Raw genomic sequence first — 19588 nt, 5'->3', positions numbered from 1 at the left:
CCGTGTAACGCAAAAAAAAAAAAAAAAAAAAAAATTCCTAGTTGTTAAGGGACTTCCCTGGCGGTCCAGCGGTTAGGACTCTGCACTCTCACTGCTGAGGGCACCTGTTCAATCCCTGGTCGGGGATCCCGCCTAAAAATTCTTAGTTGTTTAAAGAGCCCAGATTTGGATTGTTATTGAAATTTGGTCACTTGGAATTTGATTTAAAGAAAGGAATTTGGCCTTGATGTCTTTGAGAAATACTAAGTGTGGGATTGTTTTTTTTCCATCATCTTAAAAATTTTAAAAATATTTTAAAATTAATAATTTCATTTTTAAAGCAGTTTTAAGTTTGCAGAAAAATTGAGCAGTTTGTACAGAGTTCCCGTATACTCTCTGTCCGTTATATACAGTTTCCCTTATTGTTAACAATTGCATTAATAGGATACATTTGTTGTAATTGATGAACTAATATTGATACATTATTATTAACTGAAGTCCATAGTTTACTATGTTAGGGTTCCTTTTTTGTGTTGTACAGTTCTCTGGGTTTTGACAAATGCATAATATCATGTAACCATCATCGTTGTGTCATAAGAATATTTTCACTGCCCTCCAAATTCCCTGTGTTCCACCTAGTGGTCCTTCTCCCCTACCCTTAACGCCAGTCCCTAGAATCCACTGATCTTTTACTGTCTCCACAGTTATCTTTTCCAGAATGTCATAGTTAGAATCAACTATGTAGTATGTAGCCTTTTCAGACAGGCTTCTTTTGCTTGCAGGGGGCGGGGGGTTTCAGGACCCCCCCTGGATACAAAAATCCACAGATGCTCGAAGTCCCTTGTATAAAATGGTGTAGTACAGTCAGCCTCAGCATCTGCAGATTCGGCATCCACCGATTCCACTAGCTGCATCTCCAGATGCGGAACTGGGGATGTGGAGGGCCAGCTGCATGCATTTAAGGGTCCTCTATGTCTTTTTGTGGCTTGGAAGCTCATCTCTTTACTGATGAGTAATATTCCTTGTATCGATATACCACAGCTTGTTCACTGATTCACCTATCAAAGGACATCTTAATTGCTTCCATTTGTTGGCAGTTATGACTAAAGCTACAGTAAATATTTGTGTACAGGTGTTTGTGTGGATGGAAGTTTTCAGCTCATTTGGGTAAATACCTAGGAGTGCGATTGTTGGATTGTATGGTAACACTGTGTTTAGTCTTGCCCTTATGGAATTTACTTTCAGTAATCAAATCATGGAATTGCTTGTGGGTTGTGTTTTTTTGTAGGTGGGCTGTGTTTTTGTGTTTCACGTTCTTGGAATGTGTGTATCTCTTTTTCAGGTGTGAGTGTGGCGACTTGCATGGCCATCCTTCACGTGGGTAGTGCCCAGCAAGTGCGGACAGGGTCCACGAGCTCCAAAGAAGACGACTATGAGAGTGATGCAGCTACAATTGTCCAAAAATGTGTAAGCTACGCCTCTGGGGACACGGAACCTTGATTATTCAAATAAGGGAATATGGCCAGTTCCACTTTCTTTCTTTTTAGAGGGAAGGATGTGGAGTGCTCTCCATACCCCTTCCCCTTGGGTAGTAGGTCTAAGAGGTAGGCCTTTAGCTTGTTTATTTGGCAGATTGGTTGGCTCTGCAGGAAACACTGCAACTTTGTGGTGGCAGTGGACTTTGTGAAAGATGAGTCATTCAATCAGCAAATATATATAAGGGCTTACTGTACTGTGTCAGTGTACTTGCAGTGGAGGCATATGATAGACACAAGACAGTTTCAGATAGTGATACGTGGATTGGATGAACAAATGTGATAGAAAGTGATCTGATGTGGTGCTGGGTGTGCTGCTTTAGATTGGGTGGAGGGGACGCCTCTGAGAAGGTGACATGTGAGCTGAATGAAAAGATGGAGTCAACATCTTATGAAGGTCAAGGAAGGTGTGATGGAATTCTGTCATTGGAAGTGGCTTGAGGATATTGGTGTCTTCAAGCTAAATTGCTTTGGGTAGGATTTAGCATTTGTAATGAACTGTGTCACCTTGCTCAGATTTTTGTGTATGTTTGATATTGGACAGCTTGAAATCTATGACATGATTGGACAAGCGATCAGCAGTTCCCGCCGGGCTGGTGGTGAGGTAAGAAGTCTCTGCTATATTCCTGTCTTATATCTAGTCTGTAAGGTACGTAGCCTGTAAGATCTCTGTTTATATATATTTTTTGTGCCTTTTTCAATAGCACTATCAGAACTTCCAATTGCTGGGTGCCTGGTGTTTGTTAAACAGCCTTTTCCTCATATTGAACCTCAGTCCTACTGCCTTGGCTGATAAGGGGAAAGAGAAAGATCCGCTGGCTGCTCTCCGGGTCAGAGACATCCTTTCTCGTACAAAGGAGGGAGTGGGCTCTCCAAAGCTGGGGCCTGGAAAAGGGTATGTGTCCCCTTGACTGCCGCTCAGGTTTTGTTTTCCTGCCATTTTATATTGATGGGGAGCTAGTGTTAACTCCTCTCATCTCCACAGCAATAGAAAAATTTGCCTCCATCCAATTGAATGTAACTACTAAGAGGATGATCATAGTTTACTGTCTCTACATCATAGCAGTATGATTTTGGGTAAATCACTCATTCTCTCCAATCTTGTTTCCTTCTCTATAAGAGGGAGAAAACATCTGTGTAATACATATTTTAGGACTTCTGTGAGGTTCAAATCAGAAAAAAAATGCTTCTATTTTGTAAAATGGGCTTGTTTGACTTGGGGTTGGTTACTCACTTGTGTGTTTAACCTGTAAAGTGAGGATTCTGTCAGGTCCTCCTGGCTTGCTTCCTGAAACATTTACTACTGTTTTGATGAAGTCTGGACAGAAACCCTTGCTTGCCAGGAAAGAAGTTAGAGATGTGACTTCTGTGTTGTTCAAGGTTTTATTTTCTAAGCCTAGGCATTTCTTCTTTTTTTTTTTTTTTGCGGTACGCGGGCCTCTCACTGTGTGGCCTCTCCCATTGCGGAGCACAGGCTCCGGACGCGCAGGCTCAGCGGCCATGGCTCACGGGCCTAGCTGCTCCACGGCATGTGGGATTTTCCTGGACCGGGGCACGAACCTGTGTCCCCTGCATCGGCAGGCGGACTCTCAACCACTGCGCCACCAGGGAAGCCCTGAGCCTAGGCATTTCTGGATTTTATTTATTTTTTTCAGTCCCTACCATATACCACTAGGCTCTATCCAGCCATTGAGGATAGAGCACTAATCAAAGCAATCTCCTTGCCTTTATAGAGTTTATTTTCTAACTGGAGCAACAGTGAACAAACATACTAGTAAGTTCATAATAGATTATCATATATGAGTGTTGTGAAGAAAAATAAGCCAGAACAAGGAGTTAGGGAGTGTCAGGGGCTAGTATTTTAGTTAGCACGGTCAGGAAAGGGCTCTGAGAACAAGGTGTAGAAGTGAAGTGACAGATGAGCCATGCAACTATTTGGGGTAGAATTGTTCAGGTTTTGAGGTGGAAGTATGACTGGCATTTTTAAGGCTCAGCAAGGTCAGTAGGTCTAGAATAGAGAAATCGAGGGAGAGTGGTAGAAAATTCTCTCAGAGAGGTAGCCAGGGCCAGGTCACCTAGGGCCAAGTGTAATCTGTAGGTGTTAGAGAGTTTGTGATGGGGGGAGTGACGTGATATGAATTATTAGTGACCGGAGAACCCAGCTGTCCTATGGAGAATACACTGCGGGATCGTAAGACGAGGAGAGAGAACAGTTAGGAGGCTCAAGCCTTACTCCGCACGAGCGATGAGGGGACTCGGAGTGGGTGGTAGTAAAGGCAGGGAGAAAAGGTCATATTGGGATGTTTTGAAGGTACAGCTGACAGGATTTGCTGGTGGCTTGGAGGTTGAGTGTGAAAAATACGACATCAGAATTTTGTGGCATGAGTACCTGGGTTGTGTAATTTACTGAGATAGGGCACACCAGTTTATGAGTAGATTGGATGGCAGGAAGTCGAAGAACTGAACTTAATCTGGGCCATGCTGCTTTTGAGAGGACTGGCAGATCTTTCTGTGAGATGTTGAGTAAGCACTTGTGTATGTGAGTCTGGAGTTCAAGGAGGAAGTCGCATTCTGGACCTCATTCAGCAAATTATTCACTACTTTCTCTATTCCAGGCTCTGTGTTAGTTCTGGAATGCTGTGATGAATAAAAAAAAAATAGACACATTCCGAAGAGACAAGAAGTTATTCATGCAAATACATGTCACATTGTATCTAGAGAGTATTATAATAGGGACTTTTGACCTGGTTAGAGAAATCAAGGCAGGCTTCCCTGAGGAAGTGTTACTGAGCTGAAATCTGAAATAGACATTAGGATGGTAGGAAGTAGACACTAAGCAAAATAGGGAGGTAATTATGTTCCAGGGAGAACAGTAGTTTGTGATATTTGAGCATCTGCATGCTTGGTATTATAAAGGGAAATGGGAGAATGCCAAAAGGTATATCCTTAGAAGTAGCAGAAACATTTGAAAAATGGCTGTAGTGTCTTGAGACTTAAAAGAATGCAAATACATTGTGTAGGTTGCAAACCATAAGAAAGGAAAAAAATTGCCCGAAATTCTGCCACCCAAACTGGTAAACGTTCTTCCAGACATTTTTCTGTGCTCACATGTTAAATGTACATGTTTATGAAAATAGAATCACTGTTACAAAATATCATAGACGTGTTTGCAGTCTACGATACGATTATAGATACGATTATAGATTCTATGTTTATAATGACTGATGGTATTCTACCGTATAAATACACCATAGTTAACTAATTAACTTATTGAACACTTATTTAGTGTGCTCCAAATTTCTTGTTTTGATAAACTGTGCTTTGATAAACCTTCTAAAACATAAATCTTTGTGAACTTGTTCAGTTATCCCCTTGGGGTAAATTTCTAGAAGTGTAATTCTTAGGACAAAGGATATACTTACTTAAAAATTTGAAATGTTTTGCTAAACTGCTCTGATATACATTCCTAGCTGTTGTGCGTGCAAATGCCTCTTCCCCAGGTCCTGTTTGACAGTGGGAGTCATTAATCTTCATGTTTGCTAATCTGAGGAGAAAGATATTACTGTATAGCTCTTATTTGTATTTCGTTGGTTACTAGTGTGATTGTGATCATTTTCACACTGTCTATATCCTTTGCCCCAGTTTTCTCTTTGGTATTTGTCCTTTCTTATTGATTTACATGAGCTCATTGTATATTAGATATACTAACCCTTTGTCGTGTGGTCGTTTGGAGAGAAAGAGAAAGTTTTACTCAGATTTAATGTAAACCTTTGTTTTTATTCTCTTTGGTTTGTGTCCAGATATTTTGTAAAAGTTGCTGATTTTTAACCTTTTCTTCTCAAAAGAATGACTTTTTAAAGATTCAACCAACATTTAAATATTAGTGTCTTCACATGACCCAATAGCTTTGAATTGATAGTTTAAATTCCAAAATTTCATGGATCTGGAAGAACTTCTTCTAGTCCTGAAGTTCTTCAACTGAAGCCTGTGGATCTTTAGGCAGTGTGTAGATGGGCTTCAGGGAGGTTGTGAGCTTCTGAAATTATATGCAAATTTTATGTGTTTTTGCAATTTTTTTTTTCCCCCTGGAGAAAGGTCCATAGATTCTGAAGTGGGTGTAGGACCTCAAAATGGCAAGATCTGTGGTTTCTGAAATTGTAATTTGTTGTGAGTTGTTAACGTTTGTGTTTCCTTTTTGCTTTGTGTAGGCATCAGGGATTTGGGGTGCTCTCAGTAATATTGGCAAACCATGCCGTCAAGCTGTTGACGTCTCTCTTTCAAGACCTGCAGGTGGAGGCTCTGCACAAGGTGAGGGCTTGTCTTCAGAACCAGCATATTGACTGTTGGCTCCCCTTCTGGCTAAGCTCGCTTGAGCCATCAGATCAGGTGGTCATTTCCTGCCAAGTCCTGACCTTAATTCTCTTTTCATGTCGTTACCTTCAGGGTTGGGAGGCAGATGGTCCCCCTGCTGTCCTGAGCATTATGGCCCAGAGTACCTCCATACAGAGGATTCAACGGCTGATAGACTCTGTCCCACTGACAAACCTGCTGTTGACATTACTCTCAACTTCCTACAGAAAGGTGGGTGGGGTCATGCCATTGATAATTTGGAAGATCTTCTCATATAACCTCCTCAAAATGAATGAGACTGTATGCCATGATCTTTATAAAGTCATAATTTGTGGTAATGGTTTTGAAGATGAGAAGAACTCTTAAATGGTTTCAGACATTTGAATTAGTTGTTGGTTATCAGCACTGTGGTCCATATGGCTACTTGGTGATTTGTGACAGTGGGCATGCTGAAGCAAAAACATGGAGGACACTATGGAAACGTTCCTTTTTCAGTTCTGGTCCAGATCTCTGGTTTTGGAGTGCTTCTATAGGATAAGGCTATGAGAATCCTGGAGGTAGCTATTAGGAGAAATACTTCTTGGATTTAGAGAAAAGAAGACACGGAGAAGACTTTTCATGTGGCAAATGGGACGAGGTAGGATGGCTTCATTTTTGTGATCATCAATTACAGAAACCTCGCTATTTTCCTAGGCATGTGTCCTGCAGCGTCAGAGGAAGGGCTCTATGAGCAGCGACGCCAGCGCCTCTACTGACTCAAACACCTACTACGAGGATGACTTCAGCAGCACGGAGGAGGACAGCAGCCAAGGTAGACGCCCCTCTTTGCTGTCTCCCAGGGGAGAAGCTATAGGGTGCAGCAGCAAGTGTCCCTAGGAGCTTCCTGTAGCTTCCTAGTCACTGTTTGCTTTCACCTGCCCGGCATGGATCTTGACTGCATGTGCACTTAAAGGCGACATGTTATTCAAGAGTAAGCGGAGCTGTTGAAGATGAGTGATTAAAACTGCCGTCAGCAAAGCCCAGATTGCTTTTCGTTGCTTTCCCTCCGCAATCAGAATACACCTCAGTTGTTCATATTTCTTTTTGTGCTGACTCATTTTGGGAACTCTGCTCTGAGCTTTCCCAGTGAAACTCAAAAGGAAGGCTGTATGTGAGGTGTTGGGTTTGGCTGACGTCATAGATGTGTGCTTGGGGAAACATAGAGAAAGAAATGCCAGACTGCTGTGGTGAACGACAGGGCAACACCAACATTCCCTCCTGCCTTGGTTTGGAGAGGGACTGAATAAGATAAATATCTCAGATTCTTTCTAACCAGGTTTGTGGGAGCAGTGTACAGAATTGCCAAAGGTACGATTCTTATCTGGGAGCTTACAGTTGGTAGACAAGTAAAACTCTGCTACTGAGAATGTTTGGCTTGCCGGTGAAATAAAATGAGGTGGTTTCTCTTCCTCCATTGGGTTCCTTTAAAAAAAATACTGGTTTTATTGAGGTATAATTTACATACAATAAAATACTCCCATTTTGCATATACATTTAGATGAGTTTTGACAAGTTTATGCAGCAGTGTAACTACCACCATGATCTACAAACCTTGTGTTCCTTTTGACTCAGGCACTTTTACAAAGCAGATGTACTAAAAATTTTTTAAAAACGTGTTGTTTTTGTTACATTTCTCTTTCCCTGTTAGATGATGACAGTGAGCCTATTCTGGGGCAGTGGTTTGAAGAGACCATCTCCCCCAGTAAAGAGAAAGTGGCACCTCCGCCTCCTCCCCCACCCCCTCCGCTGGAGAGCTCACCTCGAGTTAAAAGCCCCAGTAAGCAGGCCTCTGGTGAGAAGGGCAACATTTTGGCTAGCCGCAAAGATCCTGAGTTGGTAAGAGTGGATTTCTGAGGTTAAGGGGGAGGGAGAAATGGGGAGAAGGGGTGTGAAAAGCAGATCATTTGAACAAAAACATTTTGTAGGTTGGATAACTAATGTTTAAAGATATTTTTACTTAGGACATAAATGTATTGATTATATTTGATTAAATAACTCTTATGCTCTTGGTGTTGTTTCTCTTATTGAGGGTTAGTAACATAGCCTTTGGAGTTAGATAGAATCTACCCCTTACTGGCTTTATGACTTTGGGCAAGAAACTGAATTTCTCCAAGCCTCAGTTTTGTCTCCTGTTGTATGGGAGTGATTGTACCTCTTCTAAGAGTGTTGTGAAGAATTAAAGAGCCCTTAGCCTAGGTCTGGTACATCGTGACTGCTAACTATTTGTTCAGCCGGTATTTATTAATGATGTACTGTGTGTCAGCAGCCCCTCTTCTGAAGCTCTGTCAGTAAACAAGGCATATACAGTCTTTGCTTTCATACAGCTTAGTCTAGTCAAGGACGTGGATGGAAATTTCATTTTAATAGAGAAATAAAGAACTGGGAATTCCAAGCATGTATAATGACAATATAGGCTTCAGAATTGAATATATCAATAATATCTTAGAGCTGGACAAATACAGGACCTTAGAAGAATGAAATAAAAGAGTTAATCTCTTTGGAAATCCTGTCATGCAATATTACCTGAAGTCTATTGTATTAAATCGGCATACCCTTTTCTGTAACTAGTAGAATCACATGGGAGAGACTATTATAACTTGGTCCCACTGTAGGTGATTTAAAATCTGATTTTTTAATTCATTGTGTTTATTGCATGAGACCTATGGGCATATTTTATTTTCTGTTTGTATTCAGGATTTGTAGGAGCTCTGGGCTTATGAACCTGCAATGAGCTTTTCTGTGTTCTTTTTAGTTCTTAGGTCTGGCTTCCAACATTTTGAACTTCATCACCTCTTCCATGCTGAACTCTCGGAATAATTTTATCCGAAACTATCTGAGTGTATCTCTTTCAGAACACCATATGGCCACCCTGGCCAGTATCATTAAGGAGGTGGACAAAGATGGACTCAAGGGTCAGTAGACAGGATATGTGCCTGGTGGATTTTTTCCTAGTGGTGTTTGACTGTTGGCAGCATGGTACGATGCAGCAGTTAGATGCTTGAATAATTGGTTTTTCCATTTGTCTTCAAGGCGCATCAGATGAAGAGTTTGCTGCCGCTCTCTATCACTTCAACCACTCTCTGGTAACTTCTGACCTTCAGTCACCTAACCTGCAGGTTTGTGTGCGCTACAACTGTTTAGGCCAAGAGCTCTCTACATCTGTACTCAGTAGGCTGCACTTGTTTCTATTGCTAAGGAAAAGTTTATCATGGGATCCCCTCCCTGCAAAGAGTGTTGAGAGACTATCCTAGTATATCCCTCTGCCTTAATTAGGATCATTTCGAGAAAAAAAAAAATGTGTCCTTTATCCCTGAGTCACTTAGTAAGCTTAAAGAAAAGGAAAAACAACAAAAACAACTCCTGATGACTATGCTAGTACAAAAGTAAATAGACAACAGAGCATTTTATAAAAAAAAAAAAAAAGAATGGCCAACAAACATAGGAAACGTTCAGCATCGTTAGTAATCTAAGAAAGGTAAATTAAAACACGTGTCTTAAAGGATCAACCAAATTACAGGAGATGGATGCTCTCATATACGCTCTTACTTGCAAACCCACCACCAGAATAAAGTCTAGGATCTTGATTGTGGTTGTCTAAACATTGTGGCTTTCTTTCCTCACTGAAGTAGTGGATATCTGGAATCCTAAATCTTAAATTCCTCATTTCATTAGTTTCATATATGTATTTGTTTTTGCATTTAAGGAATACTTTAAAATTGACTGTTTTTAGCAATGACATCATGTTCTGTGTAATTTTTTTCACTTAATATTGTTTAGTACTTTATTGCCAGAATTCATCTTTACTGTTGCATATTTCGTAGTTTTTGTTTTGACTGCTATATGATATTCCATCGTGTTTGTGACTATACCAATTTATTCATCTCCCTTCTGCTCCTGCTGATGGACATTTGGGTTGTGTCAGTCAGGTTTTATTGCTATGATCTTTCTTGTACGTGTCCCCTGTGTGTACCCTGTTACAAGTGAGTCTCTTGGGAATATAAGTTGGAGTAGAATTGACAGGTTGTGGAGTGTGTGACCTTAAGCAGATAATGCCAGACTGCTCTCTGTAGAAGCTGCACCATGTTTTACTCTCACCAGTAGTGCGTCAGGGATACGTGGATTCATATTCTCTCCCAACATTTGGCGACGTCATAGTCTGATAATAACGTGGTCAAAGTTAGTGGTTCTCAATCTTTAGTGTATATAAGGATTCCTGGGGAATTTTTTAAAACTGCAGATTCCTAGATACTGTGACCACTCACCCTCTCGCCCCCCCATCAACCCCGGTAGAATTTAATTTGGTAAATCTCCAATAATTTGCCCTAAGATTGTTTTGAAAATTTTTTTGTTACTCTTAAGATTATTTCAGTGGATTCTCAGAATCAAAACACAATTCAGGGGCTTGCACTTGCTGCCAAAGGGGCAAAATCCAGGAACCTGTTTCAAGAGGTTAAAATTGATTCTCACAATCCCGCGCTATTTGAGAAATTCTTAAACATTTCTTTTGTTGTTTAAAAAGATAATTATAGGGCTTCCCTGGTGGCGCAGTGGTTGAGAGTCCGCCTGCCAATGCAGGGGACACGGGTTGGTGCCCCGGTCTGGGAAGATCCCACATGCCGCGGAGCGGCTGGGCCCGTGAGCCATGGCCACTGGGCCTGCGCGTGCGGAGCCTGTGCTCTGCAACGGGAGAGGCCACAACAGTGAGAGGCCTGCGTACTGCTAAAGAAAAAAAAAAAAGATAATTATAAAATCTATTTATACTTACCTACTGTTACATGAAAAAATTTTTTTTGGCAGGAAAGGGAATATATAGAGTAGAAAAGTTGTTGACCTGTCTAAGGTGAAGAGAAGGAAATGCTTCAGTTAGTATATTGCCTGCAGTACCTTCTCAGACTATAGGGTCAGGGCGTCCTGCCAAAATTATCAGCTGCTTGCCCAGATTTGAGCAAGGAGGGAGGTTCCAAAGTTCATAGATTTGGCCTTTTCTTGTCTAAACTTGTCCAAATAATGGGGAAGAAATATTTTTCTCTAGAGAATAGGATTCTTAAGACTCCTGTAATGATATTGCCCTCTTTAGCATTTAAAAATAATTACAGACCTTGTGTGGACATGCAACCTGGCTGCCTATAGCTACTGACTCTGCAGAGGAAATCCTCAGATATCCTTTTTCAGTCCATTTCCAAACATGGAACTTTAAATTGTTCCCCCACATTTCATTGCTATGAAGGATAGTCAGTGTAATCTGTCTGCTGTTGAGTTCCCCTACCTTGGATATTGTTTCTTTGGAGTAATGTGCAAAGCTGCCTTAGCCAAGGTGCCTGACTTAGGTTGCAAGACACAGACAGTGCAACAAAATATATTTGACAGTAAAATGTATTTTGTTACTATTATTACTTAATATTATATTTAACATTGTATATAACATTATAATAACTTAATAATACTATTACTGTGGTGATCCAGGTTCATAAATAAGTATTCATTGACACTTAACTATATGCCGGGTACTGTTACAGGGACTGAAGAAATAAAGATGACTTGAGTTAGCATGGGATCATGAGAAAGAGGGGAGATAGGGTGTGGATAAAGGACCTATTGTAGAGATCATGGGAAATTATTCGAATGAGGTGAAGGACAAGGAAAGGAAGGAATTCAAGATATTGCCTAAATTTAAAACCCTTGAAACCCAAATGAGACTAGAAGGATGCTGTTGTCTTTAATAGAAATAGGGAGGTCAAGAAGGAGAGTTGGTTCGGGGGTAGATGGAGTGATACTGAATACTCAGTGGTTCATTCTTCTAGGTTTAAGTCAACTCAGAGATTGTATTTACTCATGGGTCACATTTATTTACTTTTTCAGGTTTCTTTAAAAAAAATTTTCTTTAAATTGAAGTATAGTTGATTTACAGTGTTGTGTTAATTACTGCTGTACAGCAGAGTGATTCAGTTATACACATATATACATTCTTTTTTTTATATTCTTTTCCATTATGGTTTATCGTAAGATTGAATATAGTTTTCTGTACTATAGAGTAGGACCTTGTTGTTTACCCATTCTATATATAAAAGCTTACATCTGCTAACCCCAGCCTCCCACTTCATCCCTCCCCCAACCTCCTCCCCCTTGGCAGCCACCACTCTGTTCTCTATGTCCGTGATTCTGTTTCATAGATAGGTTCATTTGTGTCATATTTTAGATTCCACATATAAGTGATATCATATGGTATGTGGTGTTCTCTTTTTGACTTACTTCACATAGTATGATAATCTCTAGTTGCATCCATGTTGCTGCAAATGGCATTATTTCATTCATTTTTATGGCTGAGTAGTATTCCATTGTATATGTGTAGCACAGCTTCTTTATCCATTCATCTGTCGGTGGACATTTAAGTTGTTTCCATCTCTTGGCTACTGTGAATAGTGCTGCTGTGAACGTAGGGGTGCATGTATCTTTTTGAATTATAGTTTTGTCTGGATATATGCCCAGGAGTAGGATCATATGGTAATTCTATTTTTAGTTTTCCGGGGAACCTCCATACTGTTTTCTGCAGTGGCTGCACCAACTTAAATTCTCAAGGGTCACTTGTTTAGTTCACATTTTCTCAGAATGATCCTTTGGGTTCTTCAGGTACATGAGGCACAATTTGCCATTTTCTCTCTGTTTATAAAAGCAAACAGGTCAGTGTCAGCTCTTCAACATGACTTTTAGTCCCATTTAGTAGGCTAGCCATAGAGTCATCGTGCGGTCAGGAAAACTGTATACCTGAGTGTGAGGCTCTCCTTTAAAGAAGGAGTAAGCTGAAGGCAATTAGCAGAGGCATCATCTGTGTGATTATATTGTTTCCTTTGTCAGTATGTTGAATTTTATAGCCCTTTCAATCAAATGAGAAAAACAGTTTATATATTATCAGTGTTTTTAGTTTAAATAAATAGTCACCATTACTACTATTGAAGAAAATATCATTAAATACGATGACATTTTGAGGTGCCAGTGGGATGAAGATGTCTAGAAAATAGTTGGAAATGTGAGTCTGAAATTTAGGAGTTAAGAAATTAATATTGATAATGCAGCTTTGGGGATTATCCATTAAGAGGCCATTGTTGAAGTGATGAGATACAATGAGATGGATTGGGGATAGCAAGAGCGATGAAGGCTGAGGCTGAAACCTCAGGAATGCCAGCATTGAGGAGGGGAGGAAAGGTAGCCGGAGGGTGGCAAGGAATGGGTCAGGCCAGGGTTTTGCTGTGCTGTGGCTCAGTTTCACTACTTCAGAAGTCAGTTCTTCCTTAGCGCTAATAAGAGTTTGAGTGGTAGGGAAAAATAGGTTCCAGAGGAATGTTAGCTCGTTTCTTAAGGTTCTGAGGCCTAAATATACTGACCTAAAGACACAAATAACTGACATGAAACAAAAACTCACTTAAAAAAGTGTGTAAATAACTTTATAAGGAATATACATTAATCATAATCCTTCCACGAAGTTCATGATTTTAATTTTTCCATGGTTCCTTCTAGTCCCTGTCTGTATAGTGGCATAGTTTTACAGTTATTATCAGAACATTGATATGTCCCTTGGTTTCTGCTTTTTCAAATTTTACTATTATATATGTAATGTAATATATATAGAGTATGTTATTTTGTTTACCTTGGTCTTTACAGTTGCCACCATTATGGCTGCATGTCCCTTGATTTGATTTTTTTATTGTTATAGTAATGCTCCAGTTAACACTTCTGATATAGCTCAGGCATGTTTATTTTTTTTTTTTTGAATTGTTTTCTTGAGTCAGGAATTGAGAAGTTAGTCATTATGGCTGTGTTGAGCATAGTGATGAAGAATGTAGGTTTTAGAGATAAACCTTGCTTGGTCACTTGGTAATCTTGTGGCTTTGGTCATGTTCTTAAGCCACTCTGAGCTCTGTTTTCCGTATCAGTGAAGTGGCGCACACCCCTGACGCTGTAGCTCTGAGCATTTAGTGTGACGGTCTCTGTGCAACAGTTAGCCTATGGTAACCCCCCATTACCTGGGAACTACTCATGATATCTGTGACTTTTTGAATGCCTTCGAGGAATAGGGTCGTCTAGGATTTTTATTTTTAAATACATTTATTTATTTTTTAGTTTTTGTCTGCATTGGGTCTTCTTTGCTGCGTGCGGGCTTTCTCTGATTGCGGTGAGCGGGGGCTACTCTTTGTTGCGGTGCGGGCAACAAAGAGTAGCGGGCTTTCTCTGATTGCGGGCTTCTCATTGCGGTGCCTTCTCTTGTTGCGGAGCACGGGCTCTAGTCACGTGGGCTTCAGTAGTTGGGGCTCGTGGGCTCTAGAGCGCAGGCTCAGTAGTTGTGGCGCATGGGCTTAGTTGCTCCGCGGTATGTGAGAGCTTCCTGGACCAGGGCTCAAACCCGTGTCCCCTGCATTGGCAGGCAGATTCTTAACCACTGCACCACCAGGGAAGTCCCTCGCTGGGATGTTTTATAAGAATATAATGTAATTTGGCAGACTTCAAAATTTATCCTGTATCCTGAGGTAACCGTGATTTGTGTTTTCTGAAGCCAAGTGAGAAAGCAGGCTTTTGTCTGGTTTTCCATTGGCATCCTGCTCAGCTTGTGTGTGTATTTGAGGAGATAAGTTGCAGCTTAGGTAACTAAGCTGAAAGTAAAGCTCATTTGAAAGACATGCCACAACTGGAGGCAAAGACAACCCTGATTAATTCTAGATGCCTTGATATCTTAGAGGCAAAATTTCTCTGCTAATACTATTAATAGAAGTTGTTGGACTTATAAGTTGTTGGAAATCCCCCTTTGGATTGTTGTTTGTGGCATGTAACTGATTATAAAAGAAAAATGTTAGCTATTGCAGTTGTTGAAGTTTTCTTTCAAAGGCACAGTATCCATTGGAAACTTATCATGATTCTGCTGTCCCCATGCACGTCTCCTTTTTGGGAACCCCATTTCTGACACTAATTAACTATAGTTGTTAATGGGGTTAGATTAGTAATTTTTCCTTTATATTTTCCTCATGTGTGAATGACCTTTTGCAAACTGCTTCTGAATTTGAATTTCTGTGTCTTCCTTTCTTTAAAGTATTCCTTTCAGTGTTAAAAAGTAACATTAGAGAGCATTAGTAACCTGTTGACTTCATCCCCTGCCTTTTTCCCTAATGGTCTCTTGTATGTCTTTCATGTTAGAATACACTGTTGCAGCAGCTGGGAGTGGCTCCTTTTTCTGAGGGCCCTTGGCCCTTGTACATTCATCCTCAAAGCCTGTCTGTGCTTTCACGCCTCCTGCTCATCTGGCAACATAAAGCCGGTGCTCAAGGTGACCCTGACGTCCCTGAATGCCTTAAAGTTTGGGACAGGTAAGGTAGCTTAAATAGAAGCCCCACGGAGAAGGCTGCTTTTTAAAATTTGTTTGACTTATTTGTAGTTCATCTGTGGCTCTGGGATGGTACTCTGATGATAAATTTAAAGTGGCAAGGGTGGAGGAGTGTGTTTCCGATGGGATTTGAGAGGAGTTGTGCTGTTTAAGAAACAGAAGTATATAAACTACAGTCTGGAAATAGAATCTTCCTTTAGCACATGGGGGATTTGGTTGCAATTATGAGATAGAACCTGAATCCTGAACGTAACCAATTTTATCCTGACCTGGTTTTTTTGGAAAGAGAGGGAACAGGGAAGCCAACTCTGTCTTTGGTTATTTTGCTTTCAACGTGAAACCACTTAGAGTGACTTGCAGTCTTTTTTGGACAACTTTTAAAGAATTTTTTTACTTGGGGGAAGCTCACATTAATCATCTAAATCCTCTTTAGATGGACCTATATTTGCCATTTTTGTTTACATGGTTGGGAGTCTTCAAAGCAGTTTGTTTTCCTAAACGGCTTTGTTTTCCTCTTCACCATTCTAGGATCAAATAGCTCTAATGCTGGATTTGAGAAATTGTAAACCCCCTTGAATGCCAGATATGCACTATATTTTTCCTGGTGGAATCTTGCAAAAAGGCCGGAAGGTGGGGGCCAGGGGGAGATGGGGAGCGAAACCCTTATTAAAATACAAATCTCTTTCCTAATAGCCAAAGGCAGTGGAAATAGTTGGCTACATTCATTCCTTTTTTGCATAAAAGCTTTTCTCACAAATTCTCTGAATAGTACAGTTTTTTCATTGCTTTTTAAGTGCATGGAGTTAATTTTGACTGTTATCATGCAGTGATTTTTAACCTGTAGTATAAATTCTCAAAACGAGAATTAAACTATAGAATCAAATCATAGGGAAAAAGTAACTGAATTGCTTCTATCTGCCCGGATTTCTTAATTTAAAAAAAAAAGCTGCTTTTTGGAGAACTTGTAATTCTTTTCAGAATTGTCAGGAAAGGCAGCGTGGGGGTAACCACCACTGTGGCTGCGGTTGATGTTGCCGAAGGGTCTTGAAAATGTGTTTGTGGCCAAATCTGGCTTTTTTGTAGCCAAGATTTATTTTTTATCTTCTCATTACATGTAGCTTCTTGTCTTCCTTAATTCGTTATCTTAATTTAAGAAGTTGGACTCTTCCGGCATTGGACATTGTCACTCTTGGGGGATGTTCTGACTTTTCCTTACCAGACATGTTCTCCTTTCCTCTGTGGTAGGTTTTTGTCAACAATGAAGCAGAATGCCTTGCAAGGGGTGGTGCCCGGTGAGACGGAAGATTTGAATGTAGAACACCTGCAGCTGCTTCTCCTCATTTTCCACAACTTCTCTGAGAAAGGCCGGCGGGACATATTGACCCTTTTTGTGCAGATCATCCAGGAGTTGAGTGCCAACATGGATGCCCAGACGCGCTCTGTGCCTCTCATCCTGGCTCGCCTGCTTTTGATCTTTGATTATCTGCTCCATCAGTACTCTAAAGCCCCTGTGTATCTGTTTGAGCAGGTACGGATGAACACGTTCTTCTTTGCTTTACAGCTGTGAGAGCGTAGTTATTCTCAGGTTACCATGCTCCAAACCAAAATGACCTGCTCACTTTAGGGTTTAGGTGTTCATTGCGGTGTGTTTGATTAGCCTTAGGTGACCCCTGGGACTTGTGTCTTTGCACCCACAGTATATGTTTAGCCAGAAGCGATAAATGTAGATTATTTGATTTGATGCATTTGTTAAAATTGGCTCATAGGCTCTGTTCACAGGTGTCCTTCTTTGAACTACTCCACTTTACCTGTGTCGAGCACAGTGCCATGTGTGTCGGGCCTCAGTTAGTATTTACTAGCGGTTGAATGATGGTCGAGCAGTAAATTTTATGGGTTAGTAAACTCCTTTGTTGCAGGGATCCAAAATGAGGATGGAAGGGCCACTTAAGAATTCAGCGTTTCTTCAGATGTTTCATTGAGCACTATTCCCTTTATACTCCAGCAAAAAGATGTTTCCCAAAAGAAGTCACAGTAAAATCTAAAATTTTGTTTTGGTTTATAAGTTTCCCAAACTTTGCTGTACCGATCTAATGTCAAGCCTGGAGTGAGAAGCAGAATGATGACTGTGTATCTTTCTTAATTTGAGCATTTGTGTTTTAAAAGGTGCAACATAACCTGCTTAGTCCGCCTTTTGGGTGGGTGAATGGATCCCAGGACAGCAACAGCCGCCGGGCGACCACTCCTCTCTATCATGGGTTCAAAGAAGTAGAAGAAAACTGGTCTAAGCATTTTTCATCAGGTCAGAAAGAAGATTGTCAATAAAAAACTGACTTGCTGATTTTCATTGGAGGGGTTGAATTTGGAGCTTGGGGCATCCTTGAGGATCTTTGGTCATCGGTTTAGTCTCCTTCCTGTGGGTGGCAGATACCTAGAGATTCAAAACTCTTGCGGAAACAGACTCTCGCATATCCTGCATCTATTTAAAAGCAAAAAACATTGAGACATGAGAATTAGGAATCCTCTGGCCATAGAGTGCAGTATATGTATTCCTGCCACACTGGGTGATTGAATTAATTTTCCCTTAGGGACATGGTTCTAACCCACAGGCTAATTTCTTTGGGTCAGGGTCTTCAGACAGTGGGAGCTGTGACATTCTCTCCAGTGTTTCTCACGTAGCAGTGGTCCATACTTTTCAGAAGGTGCCTCTTGTGTTCATTTTCGCATGTGTTCGCTTTCATCTGAGGATTGTTAGATGTAAAGTGTATTTGGTGGAAACGTTCATCAAGCTCTAGTATGAATTTATTATCATTGGAATCTCTTAGTAGTTAGTCCCTTTGATATTGGGGAAACAGCATTTAAGTTTAAGGCAGTCAGTCTAATGATACAAGTTTGATACAATCATCAAGTTTGTTGATTAACTTGATGATTATAGAGCAGAAGTTCACTCCCAGAGCAGAAGTTTTCAACTGGGGATGATTGTGCTCCCCATCCCCAAAGGGGCCCTGGGGCCATGTCTGGAGACATTTGGTTGTCACAACTGGGAGGGTGCTACTGGCAATCAATGGATAGAAGGCAGGATGGTGCTAAACATAGGACAGTTTCCCACAGCAGAGAATGATCTGGCCCAGAGTGTCAATGTGTAGTGCCAAGGTTGGGAAACCCTGGTCCAAAGTGTTTTCCTAGTTTTATGTTTCATATTGTTAGACTTGAGAATGAAACCATTCTTTCAGTAAGCACATTGCTTTTCAGATGCTGTCCCGCAACCCAGATTCTACTGTGTCCTGTCGCCAGAAGCCTCAGAGGATGCTTTGAACCGACTTGATTCTGTGGTACCAGGAATTTAAAAATCCCATTTTACATGTTGGTTAGGTGTTCTCCACCAAAATGAGTCTGTCAGGGGAAAGGGAATGACTTAACTTTCTGTAATGAGGGAATTTGGTCTGTATTAGGATTTGAGTTTATTCTAAAAGGAAAGTGTGGTTTTGAGATTTATTCACTGGGCTCCAGTTTGGCGGTAGGGGATGTCCTTCCTGGCGGTTGACACCTCTGATACCTTATTCCTGAAGACTATCTCTGTTAGCATTTTCACATGCAGCTATTTTAATGGACAAACTAGTTGCCTCATTCTAAAGCCTGCACTTGTGTGCTCACAATAATCCATAAACTGAGTTGGCCCCTAAGTGGGGATCATGCTGCAACGAGCAATTAGCAACTGTCCTTGGAGTGAGCTATTTTGCCAATCCTGAGTTTAAGTGGCAGTGTATGGGTAGTAGGAAAAAGATACTTCAAAAAATAAGAAAACACGATTGTCTTTTTTTCTTGAAATTAGGCATGTGATGTTCTTTACTCCAAGCTTGTCAAGTATGATGAGCTCTACATTGCACTGACATCCCTGCTGGCGGCTGGATCCCAGCTTGATACAGTCAGGAGAAAGGAAAACAAGAATGTAACAGCCCTGGTAAGACCGTGGAAACCTGGGCTAATTAAGAAGAGTTTGGGATATGTTTGATGATTGGGTAGCAGTCTACCAGAAATTTCCTTCTGGCATCTAGCAGTTTATTGGATATCTGTTTGCAAAACTGACTAGATACTTCATTATTTCTGTCTAGTTTGGGTGGTTATGTTCACCTTAGAGATAATTTTTTATCATTTTTGCATTTTTTTGCTAACACTTAGAAGAATGTGACTTTGAGAGTAAGCGTCTCCTAAGTTCTGTATCTCCTGTGAATGCTGGTTGTTGTATGATATTGAAAGCCTCACACTTGAGCTTTTCCTGTGGTCCTGTGAATGTGTCTCGTGCCTGTAGAGCTCATAACAG

The 19588-nt window shown here is 40.7% G+C and overlaps 1 protein-coding gene across 8 annotated transcripts in view; it reads left to right on the top strand.

Annotated features, from left to right (window-relative positions):
- UBR4 (ubiquitin protein ligase E3 component n-recognin 4) overlaps positions 1 to 19588 on the top strand; it is a 128553-nt gene that overhangs the window by 12586 nt on the left and 96379 nt on the right. For all 8 annotated transcript variants that reach the window (XM_079912598.1, XM_079912599.1, XM_079912597.1 and 5 more), the window contains exons 9-22: positions 1322 to 1446; positions 2059 to 2118; positions 2219 to 2409; positions 5723 to 5822; positions 5958 to 6095; positions 6558 to 6675; positions 7552 to 7739; positions 8656 to 8815; positions 8934 to 9019; positions 15084 to 15253; positions 16516 to 16798; positions 17434 to 17569; positions 18520 to 18599; positions 19100 to 19228. In XM_079912598.1, the coding sequence (XP_079768724.1) occupies positions 1322 to 1446; positions 2059 to 2118; positions 2219 to 2409; positions 5723 to 5822; positions 5958 to 6095; positions 6558 to 6675; positions 7552 to 7739; positions 8656 to 8815; positions 8934 to 9019; positions 15084 to 15253; positions 16516 to 16798; positions 17434 to 17569; positions 18520 to 18599; positions 19100 to 19228 (1964 nt within the window). The remainder of the gene's footprint in view (positions 1 to 1321; positions 1447 to 2058; positions 2119 to 2218; positions 2410 to 5722; positions 5823 to 5957; positions 6096 to 6557; positions 6676 to 7551; positions 7740 to 8655; positions 8816 to 8933; positions 9020 to 15083; positions 15254 to 16515; positions 16799 to 17433; positions 17570 to 18519; positions 18600 to 19099; positions 19229 to 19588) is intronic.

Source organism: Stenella coeruleoalba (assembly GCF_951394435.1).
Source record: "Stenella coeruleoalba genome assembly, chromosome: 1".
NCBI classification, from domain to species: domain Eukaryota; kingdom Metazoa; phylum Chordata; class Mammalia; order Artiodactyla; family Delphinidae; genus Stenella; species Stenella coeruleoalba.
The sequence above is the reverse complement of the archived record's forward strand: the minus strand, read 5'-3'. Positions and strand labels throughout refer to the sequence as shown.